The 21,415-nt window shown below is 42.3% G+C and overlaps 1 protein-coding gene across 2 annotated transcripts; it reads left to right on the top strand.

Annotated features, from left to right (window-relative positions):
- Positions 1-5,213: 5,213 nt before the first annotated feature.
- Positions 5,214-21,322, top strand: fer (fer (fps/fes related) tyrosine kinase). 2 transcript variants are annotated; one of them, XM_065965478.1, is made up of 20 exons: positions 5,214-5,530; positions 6,735-6,879; positions 7,017-7,148; positions 7,723-7,896; positions 8,013-8,112; positions 8,224-8,407; positions 8,921-9,058; positions 9,138-9,257; positions 9,381-9,503; positions 9,584-9,782; positions 9,913-10,011; positions 10,505-10,708; positions 18,120-18,242; positions 18,348-18,404; positions 18,525-18,643; positions 18,812-18,906; positions 18,992-19,115; positions 19,315-19,469; positions 19,667-19,789; positions 20,022-21,322. In XM_065965478.1, exons 2-20 carry the CDS (start codon positions 6,811-6,813, stop codon positions 20,156-20,158), a joined length of 2,475 nt encoding a protein of 824 aa, XP_065821550.1. In that variant the 5' UTR covers positions 5,214-5,530; positions 6,735-6,810; the 3' UTR covers positions 20,159-21,322. The 2 variants fall into 2 exon arrangements, with proteins under 2 accessions (XP_065821550.1, XP_065821549.1); XM_065965477.1 differs by having other exon boundaries at positions 10,502-10,708.
- The last annotated feature ends 93 nt before the right edge of the window (positions 21,323-21,415 follow it).

The raw sequence follows: 21,415 nt of genomic DNA, 5'->3' as shown, positions 1-21,415 counted from the left end.
ACGTACCCCCTGCAGTAATCCCACGTACCCCTAGGGGTACTTGTGTACCCCCATTTGAGAAACACTGGTCTAAATGAAACATCTGTGCTGTGCTTTGGTCAAAATATGACATGAATCAAGCACCAGAGGAGGTTTGAGACTCTGTATAAACCAGCTCTCTCAGAACGCTCCGTTTTGGTGTGTGTGTCTCTTTAAATGCAATGAGCTCCCCTGAGTTTTCCAGGTAGACATCACTCCTCTGTAGAGAGAATGAAAATGGCCGACCTGCTCAAAAGTTTTGTTCTAGGCTGGGGGTGGAGTCCATGGGTGGAGATACCAGTGGAGGGGAGGGTATTATTTTTTACCAGAATCCCACTGTGACATCACAAGGAGAGCACATTTGAAACAGAGCATTTTTCTCTGTTGTAAGACTTATGCAGACCACAAACAAAGGACTGGATGGGTTTATTTCACATTTTGTGGGTCTGTAGACACTCAGGTTACCCAGATATATGTTCAGAAACATTATAATATGTCCCCTTTAAAGATTCAAATATAAAGAATAAAAAGGATCATCTCCACGTCGTGTTCTTTGTGTTTAAATGTTCATTTAATAATTTAAAATAAAAACAGGCAGCAGAAGGCCAACTGTTTTAATCATTGGAGGAACTTTTTACAGTTTGTAGAAACTTTATTTAAACTTTATTGTTTTACATGTTTCATTGAGCCCGTCTCCCCTGATAACGACGGTCATCATGGCAACAGCAGAAAAAAATAACAGCAGGGACTGCTTTGTGTCAAATCAGCTGTTCAAAAAATGTATTCCATTTAAAATTTGTTTAAATAGTTAAAACTTTTTTTGAGCTAAAACTTTATTTTTGTAACATGTGTAACATCATACTTCCTGTCACATGACCTCAGGAAGACCTCTGAACTCGAGAGAAATTACAGATTTTATTTTTTGACCTGATGAGACACAAAACGGCCGCTACGACTTCCTTCATTACATCTCCTTCCTTCCTTATCTCCTTCCTTCCTTCCTTTCTTTAATACATCTCCTTCCTTATCTCCTTCCTTCCTTCCTTTCTTTAATATATTTCCTTGCTTCCTTCCTTCCCTCCTTCATTCCTTCGTAACATCTCCTTCCTTCCTTCCTTCTCTCCTTCCTTCTTTCCTTCTTCCTTTCCTTCCTGGTTTCCTTCCTGGTTTCCTTCCTTGTTTCCTCAGACGTAGGAAGGAAACATGAACTTAAAAAAACAGGATATGAACAAATCCGAGCCAATCACAGTCCTCCTGTAGCTGTGTCATCACTTCCTCCTCCTGCAGCGGTAGCAGCAGGCAGGGCACCTCCCCCCCTCCTCCTCCTCCCCTGCTTCCTTCACCATATATGGTGGCGGGGCGGAGCTTGCCACGCCGTATGGGTTACTGTCGTTATTGCTCAAAGCCATCGGATTGGCTATCACTGTGGCGTCATCTGATGGGCGTAGCTTAGCCCGGGGGATGGTCACCTCTCCGTACGGGTTCTCCAGGGAGACATTGATGTTTGACATCACGATGTGTCACAGGAAGGTGGGGCTAAAGATTATCAATTAACCAACCAATCAGGCAGCTGTCCAACCAGAGGACACCAGGAAGTCAGGACGAGAGAGCTCTGTGGAGAGAGAGAGGATATTGAACTTTGATTTGAGGAACAAAAAAAGAAAGGAAACAAGGAAACAAGAAAGGAAGGAAGGAAACAAGAAAGGATGGAAAAAGGAAGGAAACAAGGAAGGAAGGAGCCATTCAGAAGAATCCTCAGTTTGGGTTTAAAAGACACAAATCAAAGACACAAAGAGTGAAAGCATCAGCGGTCATGATGTCATCAGTCATCATTAAGTGCAAAAAACATGTTTATTGTTTTACATTTTAACATGGGGCTCTATGGGGACTGACTCACTGCAGGAGACAGACTCTAGTGGACACTGGAGGAACTGCAGCTGTAAAGTTATTGTTGTAAAGCTCTCTGAGCAGGAGAAACAGCTCCTCTTTCACTGTCTCTGCTCCCATGCAGCTCTTTAGCGCCCCCTGTCAGTCAGTGTGTTAATGTAACAGGTCGTTATTGATGACATATGAATTTCCCCGAAACAAAGATTTTTCATTTTAAATCTAATTATATTCCATTGTTCTCCTGCCTGTTTATTTTGGAGTCTGTGTGTGTGTCTGTGCGTAATGACGGAGGTAAGAGCGTGTGCGGTGCGCGCTCTGGCCAGAGCCATTACAACTTAGGTCAGAGGTAGGTTTATGGTGATTAATGCTCCGTCGATAAATTCAATAAAAAGTTGTTTTTTTTATAGTTTACATGTAATCAAACTGTGGTGTTTGGTTTGTGATCATATTTGTTTTATTCTGTATCAAGTTTTACATATCAAGTTATTAGTTTCGTCGTAAATGTTAACGGCTAATGTACAGTGATAAGCTAGTGTCTCGCGCAGTAGGAAACCCCGTCTCTCGACTCTGACAACACACACACCGGACTGATATGTGCTTTTATCTGTTGGCTACAGGTATGGAGAGGTTTCTTTTTTGTGTCTCATTAATATATGTAAATATTAAAGCTACCAATGTGAATTTATATGCTGTACATAAATGCTAAATGTAAGGGATTTTTTTGTGAAGGTGAGTCAAAAGAGGAGGGATTTTCTGGCTCCATATTATTATTGATTTGATGTCTTATTGTGTAGTTTATTTGGGTTAGTTTTCTAAATATTTTTCTTATTTTGTATTTATTATGTATCTATTTATTTTAACTTTATTTTGGCTAATATTGTTTTTTAACAATTGTGTTTATTTTGAAGTGCTGTTAATTTTATCGCATTATTTTCAATGAATGTTTAATGTGTGAATGTAAACAAGAGCAGAGCCATTACAACTTTGGTCAGAGGGGAGATGCTCGACTCTGACAACACACACACCGGACTGATATGTGCTTTTATCTGTTGAATACAGAGAACCAGAATCCAAGAGCTGTCTCCTGATTTATTTCTGCAACTCAGAACAAAACACAGAACACATCCTTTACACACGGGTTACATTAACATGATGTTAAAAAGCAGATTTTTTTTGTGTCAGTATGACTAAACCTGGACTTTAATAATCCAAGTAAACATTTGAGTCTGACTGAAGTTAAAACACACCTGGTAACGAGGTCAGAGGTTGATTTACTCTCACGTGTTTACACTTCCATCCGACCCAAACTGGATGAGAAGCTCTGAGCATGCTCCACAGCAGGGATGTCACAATACAGAGTTTTCTTATATTGATACAATTATCATTCCAATCAAATGATATCACTACCTGTTTGATAGCACAGCAACACCAATAGACTCTTAGTCACCCAGTATTTGGGTCATTGATTGTTTTTAAATTGCAGGTAAACCCTAACCCTCCTGCACGCTGTTTGAATCACTCAAAGACGGCGGCAACAATTAGACAAGACGGTGGTGCTGAAGAGGAGACACTGTCCCTTTTAATTAAAATGTAACTGAAGATCTGAAAGCTTCTCTTTAATAAGATCATTAAAATAACACCTGGTGTCACAGTTCCTGCGTCGGGCTTTGACCTAAAGTGAAACAGCACGAGGGAGCGAGTGTCTGGTTTGTACCAAAAGTAAAGAGCAGAAGAAGAAATGAGATCAGTCATCCACTGCATGTTCATGTTTTCACTGTTTGGTTTGTGACGTAACAGGTCAACAGTAACTAAAGGGGGGCATATCACCCCCTCCTGGAGAGGAGAGACACGTCTCCCTCAGAGCTTACAGTACTTGTTCTTACAGCACGAACAGAAGAACCATGAAATGATGTCAAGAGATAAACTGTAAACACTCTGAGATCTGTTCAGTCAGATTCACCTGCAGATTAAGAATAAAACAAAGAACTGTTTGACCTGACTCACCTGGTTACACTTGTGTTACACCTGCTCACTTCTTCTTCTTTTAAAACTGTTCCTCTGAAGAAAAACACACGTCTTCTTCTTCTCTTCACCACTTGTTTCTTCTTCTTCTTCTGTGTGTCGTCGTCTGTGTTTAAAGTCACAAAGTGAACAATCAAATCTCTCTCTCTCTCTTTTTCACGTGTGTGGAGCTCACTCGCCCGCCTCGCCCAAACCTGTTCTACCTGCTGACACTCCTCTCTCTCTCTCTCTCTCTCTCTTTCCCTCCTCTGTGTCTCTCTCCCCTCTGCCCCCCTACCTCACTCTCTCTCTCCCATCTGCCCCCCTCCCTCACTCTCTCTCTCCCATCTGCCCCCCTCCTTCACTCTCTCTCTCCCCTCTGCCCCCTCCCTCCCTCTCTCTCTCCCCCCTCCTCCTCCAGAATTTGGGGACCTCTGATCATGTTTCATGATGATTATTGGACTCGTTTATGATTCAAACATCTTGATGTCTTTTGAAGCAGCTGATTTTACAGCTGAAATAAAAACATAAACATGAAGAAACTTGAAACACTTTAAACTGAGCTCTAACGTCAGAGTGTACCTGGAGTCCACCTGAGAGTGCCAGCAACCGGTTCAACAGAAACCTGTCATTCTCCTGCTTAGAAACCCCGCCCACACTACGCTCCGATTGGCTGGTATTTACAGGTTTAAAACAGGAAATAAAAAACGTAAAACTACAAACAGGAAATAAAATAAATAAAATAAACTACAAAACATCATTTTGCACTGAGCAGGAGGCGGGATTAGCACACCTGGATTTCAGTTTTACACTCTGTTAGTCATGCAACACTGTGTGCTGAAAATATGCACACATGCACAAACAGGATCCTATGGACATGTACTGAGTGGGGGGATGTCAGAGTGGGCGCTCCTGGGCTGATGGTGGGGAGGGGGTTTGATGCCTTGCTCAAGGGCACCTCGGCGGTGCTCAGGAGGTGATCTGACACCTTAGCTTCCATATTTGGTCCTTACCGGGATTTGAGCCGGCGACCCTCCGGTTAGGGTTAGGGTCCTGCAGACTGAGACTGAGCTACTGCCCCCCCCCCCCAGGTGTGTTTATATAATAATAATAATAATCCTGTTGGAAAACAGGTAAATGCCCACAGCTTAAAATCCCTATAATACTGATTGTATTTGTTAAATGTAGATTTCAGCTCCTGATTAATGAGAAATAATGTGTGTTTGGTTTATTGGTGCATTATTTATATTTTTATAACCCCCCCCCCCTACCCCTCCCTCGTCCTTCCCCCTTTCCGTTTCCCGCGGAAGCCCCTCCCGGTTAGCCGTTAGCTTCCTAGCTCACTACCGGACGACAGCAGGAGTATCCGGGGAAACGGAGCAGAAAACCCGGGCAGAGGACGGTATGAGCCCTGCGGAGGACAACAGAGGAGCGCGGTGACCGGACAGCGAGTCTGCCGCCAAACGAATCGTTTCACGGCGCGTTTAAAGAGCTGAAAAGAGCCGAAGAGAAGCCGAAAAACACCGAACCTCTCCCGACTCTCCCACTCCTCCTCCTCCTCCTCCTCGGGCTGCTTCTTCATCTCTGACCGGAGAACCGGACAGGAAAACTCGGACTCACTAAGGTGGTTACTGTCCGGTTACTGTCCGTATACTGCCCGGTTGTTCAAAACGTTGATGTTGATCATTTTTAAATAAAGTTTCACAGTTTTCCTTTTGATCCGCCGCCGTCAGTTTCCCGTTAGCCTGCTGCTCCGTTAGTTTAAACGGGAGAGCGGCTAGCGTTAGCATTCTGCTCCATTAGTTTAAACAGGAGAGCGGCTAGCGTTAGCTTAGTTTCTGTTTAGCTTCAGCTCTGATGGAATGTGGAAAGTTCAGAGACGTGAAAGGGTTAAAAATGTTTTTATAAAGAATAATAATTTATTGTAATAATGTTTTTTATTATAGATTAAATTACTAATATAAAACTTAAATATAATGAATTTAGAATAAAGCTGTGATATAACACAAGATTAAAAGTGTTTTTCACCTACAGGTTTTAAAGATGTCTACCTCATATCTGAGGGCCCACACCAAAGATTTTAAATCTTAAAGGATTTGTGAAATGTGAGAGGGATCATGACCGATTTAATAGTTCAGTTCTTATTGTGTGGCGAGCAATGAGACGACCAACTCAGCACGCCATACACTAACCGATTAATTCACTCTCAACACGTGTAATCTCGCGTGGTCAACTGTGACTTAAGAGTAAACAAACATGATGGTCAAGCTAAATGTGGCTAGCTGTTAGCTGGTCCATTCATCACGGTGAACATTTTGGTCCAACATGTTTCCTGTGTGTGCACGGCGGTCCTCGCTGTTCTCCCCACACCACAGGATCATAAATATTGGAGCACTCCCGTGATTCCCCGCCAGCCTCGACATCAACATTGTTATTGTTTTGATTGATATCCCCCTGGTGGCGGATTCTAATACTGTGATTTAAAGGAAAATTAAAAGGCGACCAAGTCCTTCCAGGGAGGGGGCGTGGTTAGACACAGCTCATTTACATATTTAAAGGCATAGACACAGAAACAGCCTGTTCTGAGCAGGGCTGAAATAGATGGCTTTATAGTCATGATCAAATACAGGATCAGAGTGGATTTAGAACAAGAAACTTCACAGACATGTTTTGAGGAGCTCTGAGACTTATTTACACTGAAGAGGAGGAGGATATGTGACCTTTAAAGTAAAATAAATGAATGTGTATGATATGATTCAATTAGTTATGATTAACGAGCTGTTTAATATTTACACGTCATGTCTGTCTGATCACCTCTCTCCACACAGGACCATGAAACTGTTCCTCGCTCGTCCCTGTCCTTAGAGAGAGAGAGAGAGAGAGTGTGTGTGTGCGTGATCCAGGATGGGGTTCGGTCGGGATCTAAGGAACTCCCATGAGGGCTTACTGAAGCTGCAGGACTGGGAGCTGAAGGTAAAACTTTTCAAAAGTGTCTGAAGAACACTTTTAATCCAAACTGTAAATGTTTCCCTCAGCTTCAATCTCTGCACTCTCAGTGAGGCTAACACAGGTGCGTGTGTGTGTGTGTGTGTGTGTGTGTTGACCTCTAGCTGCTGGAGACGGTGAAGCGTTTTATGACTCTGCGGGTGAAGAGTGATAAAGACTACGCCGCTCTGCTGCTCAGCATGACTCAGCAAACTGAGAAACAGGAAGCAGCTGATTACATCAGCACCGTCAGCAAGGTGAGAAACACACCTGTCCATCAGGCCCCGCCCACTGTCACAGTCTGTGTCAGTCCTGGTCTTGGAACCTGTTTACATGTTGCGTTATTGTGTGTCCTGGCTGATCAGATGAACGCAGCCCGCCGTGAACGCAGCCCGCTGTGATCTGATTGGCTCTCAGATGGAGGTGATCTGAGACACATTTGTCCTTGTTGGTTTGGTTGTGTGAACGCTCCTCCTCCTCATTAAGGGCTGCCCACTCTCTCTGTATCCATGGCAACGATCATGTGAAGTAACATGGAGTAAATGTCTCCCCTCATGAACATGTTTATTTTTAGACTTCTTATGTGGAGCCATACTTCAGAGCATGAAGACGCAGATATATAGTGACACATCATGTCTGTATATACTGGCAGAGGAGGAGCTGGGGACCGAACCCCCGACCTCCTGATTGAGAGACTGTACCAGTGAGCCACAGCCGCCTGTACGACTAGAGAAGCTTTTAGTGAACGAGGCGCCGTGTTTAACATGAAGCGAGGACGTGAGATCTGATGCCTCCATCACCCAGCAGCTGTTAACTGCCTCTCTGTCTCAGTCCTGGTCTCAGGTGATCCGTCAGACGGAGGCGTTGGGTCGAGTCATGAGGAGTCACGCTGACGATCTGAACTCCGGTCCTCTTCATCGTCTCGCCACGCTGATCCGCGACAAACAGCAGGTGAAGAAGAGCTACCAGAGTCTTCATCAGCAGCTGGAGAGCCACAACCACAAGGTGTGTGTGTGTGTGTGTGTGTGTGTGTGTGTGTGTGTGTGTGTGCGCGTGTGTGTGTGCGTGCGCGTGTGTTTTCCGTCAATAACCATACAGTTTTTACGACGTCCTGTTCCTAGGTAACCAGGAGTGATCTGGACAAACTGAAGACGACGTATCGCCAGCTGAGTCGCGATGCTAACAGCGCTAAAGAGAAATACAGAGAAGCTGTGGCAAAAGGTTTCACCTCTCTTTTTACAGGAAATATAAAATCAAAGTTTACGTTTGTTTTCACCTTAAGTTTGAACTTTTTTGAAGTCTTTGGGTCCTTGTGCCTCTCTCCAATCACAGGCCGGGAGGCAGAGCGTGCCCGGGAACGTTATGACAAAGCGACAGCGAAGCTCCACAACCTTCACAACCAGTACGTGTTAGCGGTGTGCGGCGCTCGGACGCAGCAGGACGAACACAGACGCCACGCTGCTCCAGCGCTTCTCGACGCCCTCCAGAGGATGCAGGAGGACATGACGCTCGCCCTGTGAGTCGCATGACCATCGCACGGGAACACATGCTAACTGGCTCACCAATGGTGATGACGATCGCACATGGTTCTATTCACGACCCGGTTTAGCTGGCGAGCCTCGTGTCCTGAAACGTGACCTCACATCTCCAGTCGAGTCACAGAATAGTCGTTTGACTGAGCCGACCTCAGACACACATCATGATGTGTTTAAGGACGTGACTGGAGATATAATGTAGCGTTACAGGTCTTAGACGCTCGACAGCAGAATTGATAAAACTAAAACTTTTTTTTTTTTTTTTTGGATCTTCTAAGAAGCATGTTTCAATCCCCGTCCCAACAAACTCCTCTCCTACTGACCCGTCAGTAAAATACACGTTTGATTTTTCAAAGCTTCGGTCCATTTTAAATACTGACACGCTATCTGACTTTTTTACTGACTTTGTTACTGACACGCTAAAAGTCTGTTTTAATACTTCCTATGTACTTAACAGTAAACATCTGTATCTGTACTTCCTGTTTCTTTCAAAGTAAAAGTATTCTGGAGGAGTACTGTGAGATCAGCAGTCTGCTGACAGAGGAGATCGTGAAGGTTCATCAGGAGATCTCTGTAGCTGTCGAGCAGATTGACCCGCTCGCAGAGTACCAACACTTCATAGACGCCTACAGGTTCGGATGGTTTCCCCAGAAACAGTGAGTCTGTGTGTCTCACTCCTGGTCACCATGGTAACAGTATCCACCCCCGCAGGTCTCCAGAGACGCCCGAGGCGAGTGTAGAGTTTGACCCGTCTTTGCTGGAGGAGACGGACAACCTGCCGGCCAACGACATCCTCTGGAACACACTGACCTCAGACAGCCTTCAGGCCATGTGAGCTCCAAATCTTTCCAGGACGGTTCTGGAAACTTTCTGAAGATGAAGGTTTAAAAACGTGTTGATAAGCAACAGAAAAGTATAAAACTTTTTATTCTTAGTCTGTGTTTGTTTCTCAAGGTTGTTGTCGGCGACCGAGGAGCTGACGCTGACTCAGCAGAATCTGCGGACAAAGGAGGCGCTGGCTGTTGACTTGGACACTAAAATCCAGACGAGTCAGCAGAGCCCAGAGAGAAAGAGCGAGTGAGTCTGGTGACTGAAATTAAAGCAGTAGAAGAAGAAGCTGTTCTCTCTCTCTCTGACTCGTTGTCTCTCTTCCTCAGCTGCGTCCTGCTGCTCAGTCAGAAACTCTCTCTCCTCGAGCTTCATCAAGCCGTCCAATCACTGCGTGGCTCTGAGGCTCGCCTCGCCTCCCAGAAGGCACTGCTGGATGCAAAGATGGCTGCCGCAGCCACACCGCCGCCCCCTCCCCCTCCCCCTGCGCTGCCTTATGAGGACGACGCCCGCTCTGTTAGCTCCACGGTAAAGACGCATCAAAGGCGCTTCAACATGAAAGCATTTCTTATTATTAAAATGATTAGAAAGTACTATTCTAAGTGTGTGTATGTATGTGTGTGTGTCTGTGTCTGTGTCTGTGTGTGTGTGTTTCCAGGATAAATCTAAAGAGAGGAGTTCTCGGTTTGACACTCTGCGTCACTCTCTGGCCGGGATGATCCGCTCTCCTAAAGCCATGCTAGGCTCCTCCTCCTCTGTGAGTGTCACCTGTCTGTCTGTCTTTCTGTCTCACCGTCTCACCGTCTCACCTGTCTGTCTCACCTGTCTGTCTCGCCTGTCTGTCTCGCCTGTCTGTCTGTCTCACCTGTCTGTCTGTCTGTCTGTCTCTCACCTGTCTGTCTGTCTGTCTCTCTCACCTGTCTGTCTGTCTGTCTGTCTCTCTCACCTGTCTGTCTGTCTGTCTCTCTCACCTGTCTGTCTGTCTGTCTCTCACCTGTCTGTCTGTCTCTCTCTCTCACCTGTCTGTCTGTCTGTCTCTCTCACCTGTCTGTCTGTCTGTCTCACCTGTCTGTCTGTCTGTGTGTCTCACCTGTCTGTCTGTCTGCCTCACCTGTCTGTCTGTCTGTCTGTCTGTCTGTCTCACCTGTCTGTCTGTCTGTGTGTCTCACCTGTCTGTCTGTCTGCCTCACCTGTCTGTCTGTCTGTCTGTCTGTCTGTCTCACCTGTCTGTGTTTTGTCTCCTGCAGCAGTTCTTTGATGTGATCCCAACCTCAGAGCGCCCCCTGGCGGAGCAGGAGTGGTACCATGGAGCCATCCCCCGAACTGAAGCACAGGAGTTACTACGGCAACAGGGAGACTTCCTGGTGAGGGAGAGTCACGGCAAACCGGGCGAGTACGTCCTGTCTGTGTTCTCTGATGAGCAGAGACGCCACTTCATCATCCAGTACGCTGACGTATGTGTACACACACACACACAGACACACACACACACACACACACACACACACACACACACACACCCATACATGGTCTCTATCTTTGTGAGGTCCCCGTCTTTTTGCTTCTTTGTGTGGGCCACCGCTTCCACTGTAGCTAGAATGGTGCAACAAGTATTTTTACCATTAGGTGGGAGTAGAGAGTGTGAAAGTCACTTGAAATTTGAGAACACTCCAACTTAAAAAAAATATTTTACTTCTATACTTGTGTGGCCCTTTGGCTGTTGCTAGGTAGATTTGACAACACACACACACACACACACACACACACACACACACACACACACACACACACACACTTTAAATCTTTTACTGCTATAGTTGTGGGACCAGTGACTGATTTAAAGTTACATTTCAAAATACACACTGTTTGTTTTAATTGGTTCTTGAAATGTCTGTCTAAGTAGAACAGGGGTCTCTTTAAAAATATTCTACTTTTTTGTAGTATTTGAATGTGAAGTGGCCCTCCCACATTGATGAAATGTAATTGATTAAGTGCATTTTCTTAAGTACTGTACTAGAGTACAATTTTGAGGAACTTGCTCTTTTCTCAAGTATTTCAATTGTCTGCCACTTTATACGCCCACTGCACTTCATTTATTTGACAGCATTACTTATAGTTATGTTGCAGAGTAAATGCTGCATCGGAACCAAAGTATTGCACTCTATCTGTTAACATTAAAGTGAGTGATAGGATGTTTGTTTTCTTGTAGCATTTGTCTGCAACAAATGTAAGAAATATTTTACCCTTCTACAGATATAAATTATATTATTGGTCAACTTGTAGTCAGCGAACTTCAGCCTTGTATCCTCTTTTATGCAAAGATCAAGACAGCTCTCTCACGACATTACATTAATGAGAATGTAAGAGAGAAATAAAGAAATTATCAAAAAATCCCAATGACTGACTAAATAAAAAAGCAATCACTGTTATAATGGCAGAATTACTGTATTTTTAATAACTTAATACTAATACAGCAGCTTACATATCAGTTCCACAGTATTTTAATAAACCACTGACACCCTGATTTCTTTTAGAGTGGATCAAAACTGTTACAGGAAGTCCATAAAGATATATAACTGTATATATTTTAACATAGTTTTATGTGGTACTAACAATGGTAAGTTTATTACCCATATAAATGTTGGTCATCTCATCCTCTTTAATGAGAAACTAGACAGAATACCAGCACACATGCTGAATGACAGGTGCAGTTTCTCCACGTAATTTAGCAAATTTGTAGGACAAAACGTTCCAAAAACAATGTTGACTTGAATGTAGATGTATAGTAAAAATTGACAGTGTTATACTTTTCCTTAAAAGCCTGTTTCTGTCAGTACTATTTCACAGATGCACTGCACGCTGCGGACTTATCAGCTGTCAGGTCTGCTGCAGGAAAAGTGATAAAAACATACAGCCTTATACAAAATGATTCGGGGTGTAAAGGTACTCGGACCGGACCGTTTCGGTACAGGGCTTTCGGTCCGATCTGCACACGCGGAACAAAAGTGCTTTAATCTGTGCTCCCACAGCTTTTAATTACTAACTTGTAAAAAAGTTCAAACATAAACTGTGCAACCTGCAGATGATTAGTTCCTCGAGCCCTGTCGGTTTGGACAGTTGCATATAACCGAGATGGAGTTCTTTTTAAGGACTTACTCTTAAGTTTCGTTGTCATTTTCAGCGATGATCCCGCTCCAACAGCGCTGCGTCGCAAAAGGGGAGGGGGAGACGCGTCTGTGTGGGAGCACAACCTGCAGCATGATAGAATGAACACCCTCCCTCCCCATTCCCACAATAATGGACAAAGAGACGTTGACAAGACGAGAGCAGTGTGCCGTCGTTGTTCAGCAGACATCGGGTACGTCGCAGGCAACACGTCCAACTTATTAAAGCACTTGAAAAGGCACCATGCGAACGTTAACGTAGGAAAGTAGGAAAAAACAGACAGCCTTTTGCTAGTAATTCTGAACGGGCCAAAGCCATAACAAATGGTATTGAAATTCTTATATCGACAGAGGGAAATATTAATAGTTATGCGGTGAAACTATACTGTCCCAGATGTGATTAGGTTCATTATGTGCTCAAAGGGCATTCAAAAAACTGTTGGTTTAATAAACTAAAAGGTGTCAGTGTAATTAAAAAATATATATTTTTACATATAGGCCATATTAATTACTTAATTTAATTCTAAAATGCTTTATTTCATTCATGTCTTTTATTTATTGGATACTCTTGTGGTTGAAGGATGCAGAATATGTTTAATTTAAAATGTTATTAAAAAGTAACCTGAGCAGGTGTACAAGTCTGAACTGTCGATGCTGCACTTAGCCCAATGTGTAAAAGGGAAATTCTAAATGTTCCTAATAAAGAAAAAAAAAGTGTTGCATCAGGTCCCTTTGCTGTGCCGAAAATGTACTGAACCGAAGCTTCAAAACTTGGAACCGTACCGAACCGAAATGTTTGTGTACCGTTACACCCCTAAAAATGATACCTCTGTAAACCAGAACAAGGAGAAATAACAAGTCTGAGTGGGCCAACAGGGAGACAGCAGACATTTTCTAAATCCCATAGAAAGCCTGAATAGGACCAACATCTGATCGGTCTGCTGCGTGCAGTGCATCTGTGAAATAGCACTAAAACAAACATGCTTATTTTGTCTTACAAATTTGCTTAATTACGTGGAGAAACTGGACCTGTCTTTGGCAATGTACTGTAGCCTTGCATGTGTGCCGATATTCTGTCTAGTTTCTCATTAAAGAGGATGAGATGACCAACATCTATGTGGGTAATAAACTTACCACACATAGGAAACAATATAATCAGAAGGACTTTGTCGCTGACGCTTACTCGCTTGTTTTTTCTGTAGAACTCCAAGGCCTTGTACTGCATTTATTTTGGGGGAGGAGTTGTGGATCCACACCTGAAACAGAAATAAGCAAATAAAACAAATGTATTTAAAAATTATGCACATCCTCCTTAAATTATGGATGGATGTTTTATTTTTCTACTTTTTATGGAGGCAGCTGTGAAGACATAGGAACATTGTGACATATCTGATTAGAACTTGCTTCAGTATTTTGGTGTTTCTGGACAACAACTAATAACTATAGACAATTTGCGTTTACCTGCGGAAAATGCGTGGGAATGCTGACCGCTGAAATGTTTTGCAAAACACTGCTGAATGAAGAAGAATCAGCAGAAACAGCTGTGGAAAAGTGGAACATTTTCCCATTCATTTGAATGGGGACAAATTTTGTGGAAAAAGTGAAATAACTTAAAAGAGCTCTCACTGCAGACCTCATGACGTTGACTGACTTGGGACTCCTGTACAGCTCCCTCTTGTTAAGACGAAGAAACCTTTTGGACAAAAAACACAGAACAACAAAATGATGTCACATCACTTCAAACCATTCAAGTGCTCTACTTGAAAATGTAACTTTGGTATAAACAGAATCAACCAACTTACTCACTTTCAAACCGTCTAAACCTAAGCTGTTGTAGCCCAGAGTTTCTGACACCCATACTCAATGCTTAAATATGCATTAAAATGCATTATATATTTTGTATCCCAGAAAACACAAAGTCTAAACAGAATAAGTTCATACCGTTGTGGTTATTTTACCAACTGCCTGAGAGATAACAAATACACCCCTATTGACCTAATTGATGTCACTAAAGAAAATGAGACTTCTTTGTAATTCAGCTTTATCAACATAATTTGTCTAATTGTTCCTGCAAATGCTCAGCTAACAGTGTTTATCTAATTTCTCAAACGTTTATATTATATATTTATCATGTAACTTGAAAATAAGACTTAAACTGCCATATAGTAAAACTAAATTAGCTTTACACTCCACCACATGGAGAAGTTAGCTTAACAGCTACACTCAGGCTAACACCTGACGGCTAGCAAAGTTTCCAACAAAACAAATGATAAAACATAAAATATGTCTTACCTCCAGAAGTTGTAGTGTGTTTTCATGCTCTGTTTGGTTCTTAACTTGTAACTCCTCTTCATGTCTCTTCGCACACCTTGTGTGATGCTCTCTCAGCCTTTGCAGCCTCCGTGTTCGGACAAGTGATACTTCATATTGAAGGGTATTGAATGTATTAAAGGTAATATATATTTATAGCTGATTTGAGTAGAGTTTAGATGGGCTCCTGCTTGGACCCAAGGGCCACTAGAGCTTTGAATCTAAAATGAGTGGTTCCCTTTAAGCCCAATATAATGCAAATCAAATTTGGTGCCTAAAGTCCCAATAGAACTCAAATGAGAGATTTTCCCACCAAATCCAACTGATAACCTGAAACTAAAGCTGCAGGTATCTTAGCTTTCTTAACAGCGAGCGAGCTGAAATTTGGAGTCTCTAGCTGAAGCAGAACTTGAGATAATGGCCTTAAATGGTTTTTGAGAGGGGGGGCAGTCTCAGGTCAAGATTTCAACGGCCCCATGCTCGGGGCCCTTGGCACCTAGAGAGCTGAAATTTGCAGGAGGTTATCCTTGGGGGCCAATTCATGTGAGAAATTTGGTGTCCATAGCACTTTTGGTTCTCTTAGGCCTCCTGTACCAAACCCCAGAGCAGCGATGGTGTTAGCCTTGATATGTCCAAGACCCTGATTTTTCCTGAACTCAGCTAGGCCAACTTTTTCTAGACCACCTAGAGGGCTGAATTTTCTATATGTTGTAGGTGGCCCTCAGAGAGTCCCTCCTATGGTGTTTTGGGGCCCGCAGCTGGTTTCGTTTGTCCTCACGGAGGCGCTAAAGTTGAGATTTTTTACACTTTAGAGCCTCGCTGCTCAGCCAATTAAAGGCCAAATCAGGTGAAATCTTCTGGGAGATGTTAGATTTCATAGGTGAACCACATATCAAAAGTTGGGCCTGCCAGCTCCTTTTGTTTTCTATCTTCTTTTACGGAGGAGCTGTTGACTCAGTTCCACATGTTGAAAACGTGTCTTTTTGGCTGCTGTTCGGGACTCAAACCATTTTGAACTCTGCATTTGAAATTGGTGATTACTAATATAGTCAACAGAATGCATATCCAATTTGGTTACAGAATTTAAATGGGAGCCAATAAGAGATTTTCCTGCCAAAAGTAACTGACACTCAAAAACTTCTGCGTGCGTTTCCTCCTTATTGGCTAAACCAAATTTCCTGAAAATCGATATCAGGGGGTTTTCGAGGATGCTGAATACTGGAATGGAGCCGGAATTTTTGATTTTCTGCCTGGAATTATCTCCACCACTACTTCCACGTCCACCTTTCCCTCCACCTTCTCCAGCTCCACCTCTTCTACTAGCTGCAGCTCCACCTGATCCCCTACGCCCACCGGGTCCTCTACGTCCACTTCACCCACCAATTCCATCGCCCCCTCCTCCTTTTCCACCTCCACCTCCACCAGCAGCAGAGGAAATATTAAGTAATGATATAGAGAATATAGAATATATTGAATTCAGATGGTTATATACAGCTCTTTGATAGTAATATTGTTTTTATTCAAGTACAACAGAAATATTGAGCCGTCTGAGGAAGACGAAGAAATGGAGGAGGAGGTGGAAGAAACTGACCTGTAGCCACCCCCCCACTCCCACATTGTTAATTATTTCTGTTAAATTGTTTGAATAAAGTTACTGTTCTTACATATTTGTGACTTTGTCTTTATTTACTAGGCTTAATATATTACTGTGATGATTAATATGAAGTTTGAGTCTTATACGACCTGTCTATGATATCTGGCTGTTATAAAAATACTTAAAGGGATACTTCACCAGTTGAAACATGAATCTGTATTGAAATTGGGTCATATATGTAGTAGAAATGTGAAATAAATTTGGAAGTTAGTGCCTTCTTGTCTGAGAAAAGGCAGAAAGTGTACCGAGTGTTACATGCGGCTAATGCTACAGCTAACAGGAGGACGTAGGAGAAGCCGCGTTTCCGCGGACTTTGAATTTTTGCAAATAGGTGTGCCTAAACATGCACAGGACACATGGAAAACACACTAAAGAGCATATAAAACCAGAAAAAGCATAAAATGACCCCTTTAAGACCTCTGAAGAACTCTTCATTTGTTTTTCTTTTAAATGGTGAATTATTTCAGTGGGTGAAATAATGAGGAACTAGCTATGGCGTTTCACCCCCTCTAACCATAGCAGCCTCCGATGACGCTCGGGGAAAATGAGGGCGGGATGCACGACCATTCAAAAATACTCCCCATGTTTCTAATGATACAAAAGCTTAATGCAAATGGGTGAAGCATCCCTTTTAATATTCATTCAAGTATTCTATAGTGTCCTTTAGTATTCTGTTGTATCTAGTTGTATCCTGTGATATGATATGTGTTGTATCTTGTGTAAGTATTCTGTAGTATATTTTAGTATAATTAATTGTATAATTGTAGTAATTGTTTTAGTATCCTTTAATATTTTGTAATATATTGTAGTATCCTGTAATATTCTGTAGTATTTTGTAGTAATATGAGGCATGACATAGTATTCTATAGTATCATGTTTTTCCTGTTGTATATTTTAGTATATAAAGCATCTGGTCGTATAATTATCAACTTGTATTGTCCTGAAGCATTTTCTAGTATCTTTTAGTATTCTTAAATAATTAGTAATATCTTGTAGCACTCCGTAGTATTTTATAGTATTCTGTAGTGTCTTGTTTTATTCTGTACTGAATTTCATATTTATGTATAATATATTACATAAATAGTGTAATTCATGTAATTAAACTAATGTAATCTTTTTTTTTTAAATATATATAATGTATGTACATGTTTTAATTAATTTATAAAAGGATTACTTGTATAATAAACAAAAATATATATTTTTTATTTTTTTATGTTCAACAAAACTGTATTTGCTATTTTTCCCAGTAAAATTGGATCGCATGCCTTTTGAACAGCCAATCAGAAAATTTCCTAGCCTCAGCCAATCAGAAAATTGGATTGCTTCTTCACATTCTAAATTAAATTTTAGCTGCGATACCACAAATGGCCTGTGGTGGGGCCCTATTTCACACACTTTTTTGACTTTACCAAGTCAATGAGGACCTTATCTGAAACTCATACAGATCATTCATAGGGATCAAAGGAGCACATCCTAGCATTCTCCTTGTGTGGACCAGGCAAAATGTCCACACAAGCAGAAATGACCTCACAACAAAGGTGTTTTGCCATGGTCCACACAAGCATAGAAAAACAAGTGCACACACACACACACACACACACACACACACACACACAAACACACACATAGAGGCACACACATATAATAAACATTTGATGTGTCACTGGGAAAGTTTATCTCTCTCTTAATTCATAAATCTTCATTTTATTCATTCTTACTTTTTGTTCTCTCTGGTAGAGTCAGTATCGTTTTGAAGGGACCGGGTTCTCGACCATCCCTCAACTCATTGAGCATCATTTCTCCACCAAACACGTCATCACAAAGAAGTCGGGGGTCGTGCTGCTTAACCCCGTCGTTAAGGTGATGATGTTTGTTTACATTTGTCACAGCTGATCTTACAGTCTGAAATGTCTTAACCATGTTTCTTTACATGTAAACAAAAAACAGCTGATTCTTTGTGTGCAGGATAAAAAATGGATCCTGAATCACGAGGACGTGACGCTGGGCGAGCTGCTGGGAAAGGTGACCTCACTTCCTGATTCCTGTCATAGTTAACAAGTTCAAATTTCAGTTTGATCGATTTTTTACACTGCTCCCTCTGCCTACATGTCCCATCATGCTCTGCTGTCTGCTGGTTTCTAGGGTAACTTCGGGGAGGTGTTCAAAGGAACGCTGCAGCGAGACAAAATGCAGGTTGCTGTCAAAACATGTAAAGAAGATTTACCTCCAGAGCTGAAGATTCGCTTCCTGTCTGAGGCCAGGTGACATCATCAAACAACAAAAAAAACAAATAAACATAAAAACAAACAAATGAAAAAAGGAAGAACATAGAAAAGTATCTTGATGCTGGTCTGTGATTGGCTGATGTATCGTCATGCCTGTCTGTGATTGGCTGATCAGTATTGATGCCTGTCTGTGATTGGTTGCAGGATCCTTAAGCAGTACGACCATCCAAACATCGTGAAGCTGATTGGTGTTTGTACTCAACGACAGCCGATCTACATTGTCATGGAGCTGGTTCCAGGTAGGTGGAGCTTATCCAATGTCTGTTTATGGTGCTGTTTTGTTATTGGTTGGTTTGTAACAGGTGTGTGGGGTTTGTCTGTCAGGTGGAGACTTCCTGTCTTTTCTGAGGAAGAAGAAGGACGAGCTGAAGACGAAGCAGCTGGTCCGTTTCTCTGTCGATGCTGCTGCTGGGATGGCGTACCTGGAGAGTAAGAACTGTATCCACAGGTAAACCATTACAATGTATCACAGTCTGTAAACGCATCACCTGCTCAGGTGAAAGCAACACTTCATGTACCAGAGCTCTCAGATAAGCTGTTCAGTCTGTCTGTCTCTCACCTGTGTGTCTCTCACCTGTATGTCTCTCGCCTGTGTGTCTCTCACCTATGTCTCTCACCTGTCTGTCTCTCACCTGTGTGTCTCTTAGGGACCTGGCAGCGAGGAACTGTCTGGTGGGTGAGGGCAGTGTGTTGAAGATCAGTGATTTTGGGATGAGCCGACAGGAGGACGATGGGATTTATTCTTCATCAGGATTAAAACAGATCCCCATAAAGTGGACCGCTCCAGAGGCCCTCAATTATGGTAACACCTTTCACACCTGACACATGTCTCACACCTGACACACCTGACACACCTTACACACCTGACACACTTCACAAACACCTTTTTAATCTGTTTTACATCTGGCTTCTTTGTCTCTTTCTCTGTGATTGACTGCTGATGTCTCCTGCTCTGTAATTGGCTGCTGATGTCCCCTGCTCTGTGATTGGCTGCTACAGGTCGTTACAGCTCAGAGAGTGATGTTTGGAGTTATGGAATCCTGCTGTGGGAGACCTTCAGTTTGGGGGTGTGTCCTTATCCTGGAATGACCAATCAGCAAGCTCGAGAGCAGGTGGAGAAAGGTAAGGGGGGGGGGGGGGGTAAACAGGAAGTAAACCAGCAGACATCCGAAGTTTCCTGTTCTGTTTGAGTGTTTTAATAAAGTTTTGAGCTGTGTCTGAAATCCCTCCCTCTTCCATATAAAGTGAGTTATGTGTAGGGGTTAGCTGTTGTTTTGTTGTCTGACTCATTAAATGGAGTAGAAGAAGAAAAAGATTCTCTTCAACCCCTCCTTTCTTTCTTTCTTGTTGCTAGGTTACAGGATGGCGTGTCCTCAGCGTTGCCCTGACGATGTGTACAAAGTGATGCAACGATGCTGGCAGTACAACCCCGAAGACAGACCCAAGTTCATCGAGCTGCAGCGAGACCTCGCCGCCATCAAGAAAAAGTGACGACATCACCTCGCCACCATCAAGTAAAAGTGATGACATCACCTCGCCGCCATCAAGTAAAAGTGATGACATCACCTCGCCGCCATCAAGTAAAAGTGATGACATCACCTCGCTGCCATCAAGTAAAAGTGATGACATCATCACATACCTCGCCACTTTCTGAAAGAAGTGATGATGTCATCACTCCCCTGGCCATCATCAGACTTCCGTGTTTTTGTTGTAGACTGTGGGCGTGGTCACACTGTTTTTTTAAAGGAAAGCTTTAAAACACTAGAGTTCAGCCGTGATGTCATCACGCACTGAGCATGTCTGTTAGCGAACAGAAACAAACGGGAACTTCTCATTTAGCTTTTGTAAGAATAAACTCTTCATCACCGCAGTTTATACGTGAACGAGCGGTTTGAACTGTTAGCCTAACAGTAGCGTAGCATTAGCTTAGCAGTCGATACCTTCAAACACAAACTTTATTAACGTCTGTAAATATCGACATGACTCGTTTTATTTATTTATTTTGTTTCAAACATTCAGAAATAAAAAAAGGTGCCAAAACAATAAAAGGTGCATGCAACGCCACGCCCCCTTCACACTAATACTTTGTTACCATGGCAACTGTTTGAACCCTAGAAATGTCTTCACATCTGAGGACCAATCAGCTCTCTTTATACCTTATTTTAATTTATTTAACTTTTGATGTTAAACTGAACTTTATTTTGAAAAACCAGCTGTCACTCATGACACAGGCCACGCCCACACAAGTTTTTTTTTTTTAAGATTTCATTTAAATTTTGTTCCACAAAAACGTGAAACAGTTCCGATTATTTTAAATAAAAAAATTCTGTTTGTTTTTTTATTTTTTATAAATAAATCCTCAGCACTTACTTGTTTACTTCCTGGTTTTCATGGTGACCGAAAAGTTTCAGATTAATTTCTATATGCTTCAAATTCCAGTCTGTCTTGATTGGTCAGCATCACTTCATGCTGGTGATGTCATAGCTGCCTACTGTCGCTGTAAATAAAGTTAATTTAATGTTTGTTTTTTAAATGTTTGAGTTTTTACACTTTTATGTTGAAACACTAATCTTTGTATTTTATATTTGTTTAAACTCTTTATAAAAACACTATCGTATCATTTATTACAAAAATCAATAAAACAATAAAAACACAGCTGACGGCGTCCGTCTTCTCTGACCCGGATAATGTTAGCATGAAGCTAACAGCAGCCATGTTTACATGTTTAGTGAGATGAACAGACTTCTT

The sequence above is a fragment of the Labrus bergylta genome, chromosome 17, assembly GCF_963930695.1.
Source record: "Labrus bergylta chromosome 17, fLabBer1.1, whole genome shotgun sequence".
In the NCBI taxonomy this organism is placed as follows: Eukaryota; Metazoa; Chordata; class Actinopteri; order Labriformes; family Labridae; genus Labrus; species Labrus bergylta.
Note: the sequence above shows the minus strand (reverse complement) of the source record. Positions and strands in the feature narration are given on the sequence as shown.

Excerpts from the sequence above, each read along its gene's own strand:
- fer (XM_065965477.1), top strand. The coding sequence starts at position 6,811 with ATGGGGTTCGGTCGGGATCTAAGGAACTCCCATGAGGGCTTACTGAAG. Across the intron at positions 9,783-9,912 it reads CCCGCTCTGTTAGCTCCACG|GATAAATCTAAAGAGAGGAG; the intron begins GTAAAGACGCAT and ends GTGTGTTTCCAG. Across the intron at positions 10,709-18,119 it reads TCATCATCCAGTACGCTGAC|AGTCAGTATCGTTTTGAAGG; the intron begins GTATGTGTACAC and ends TCTCTCTGGTAG.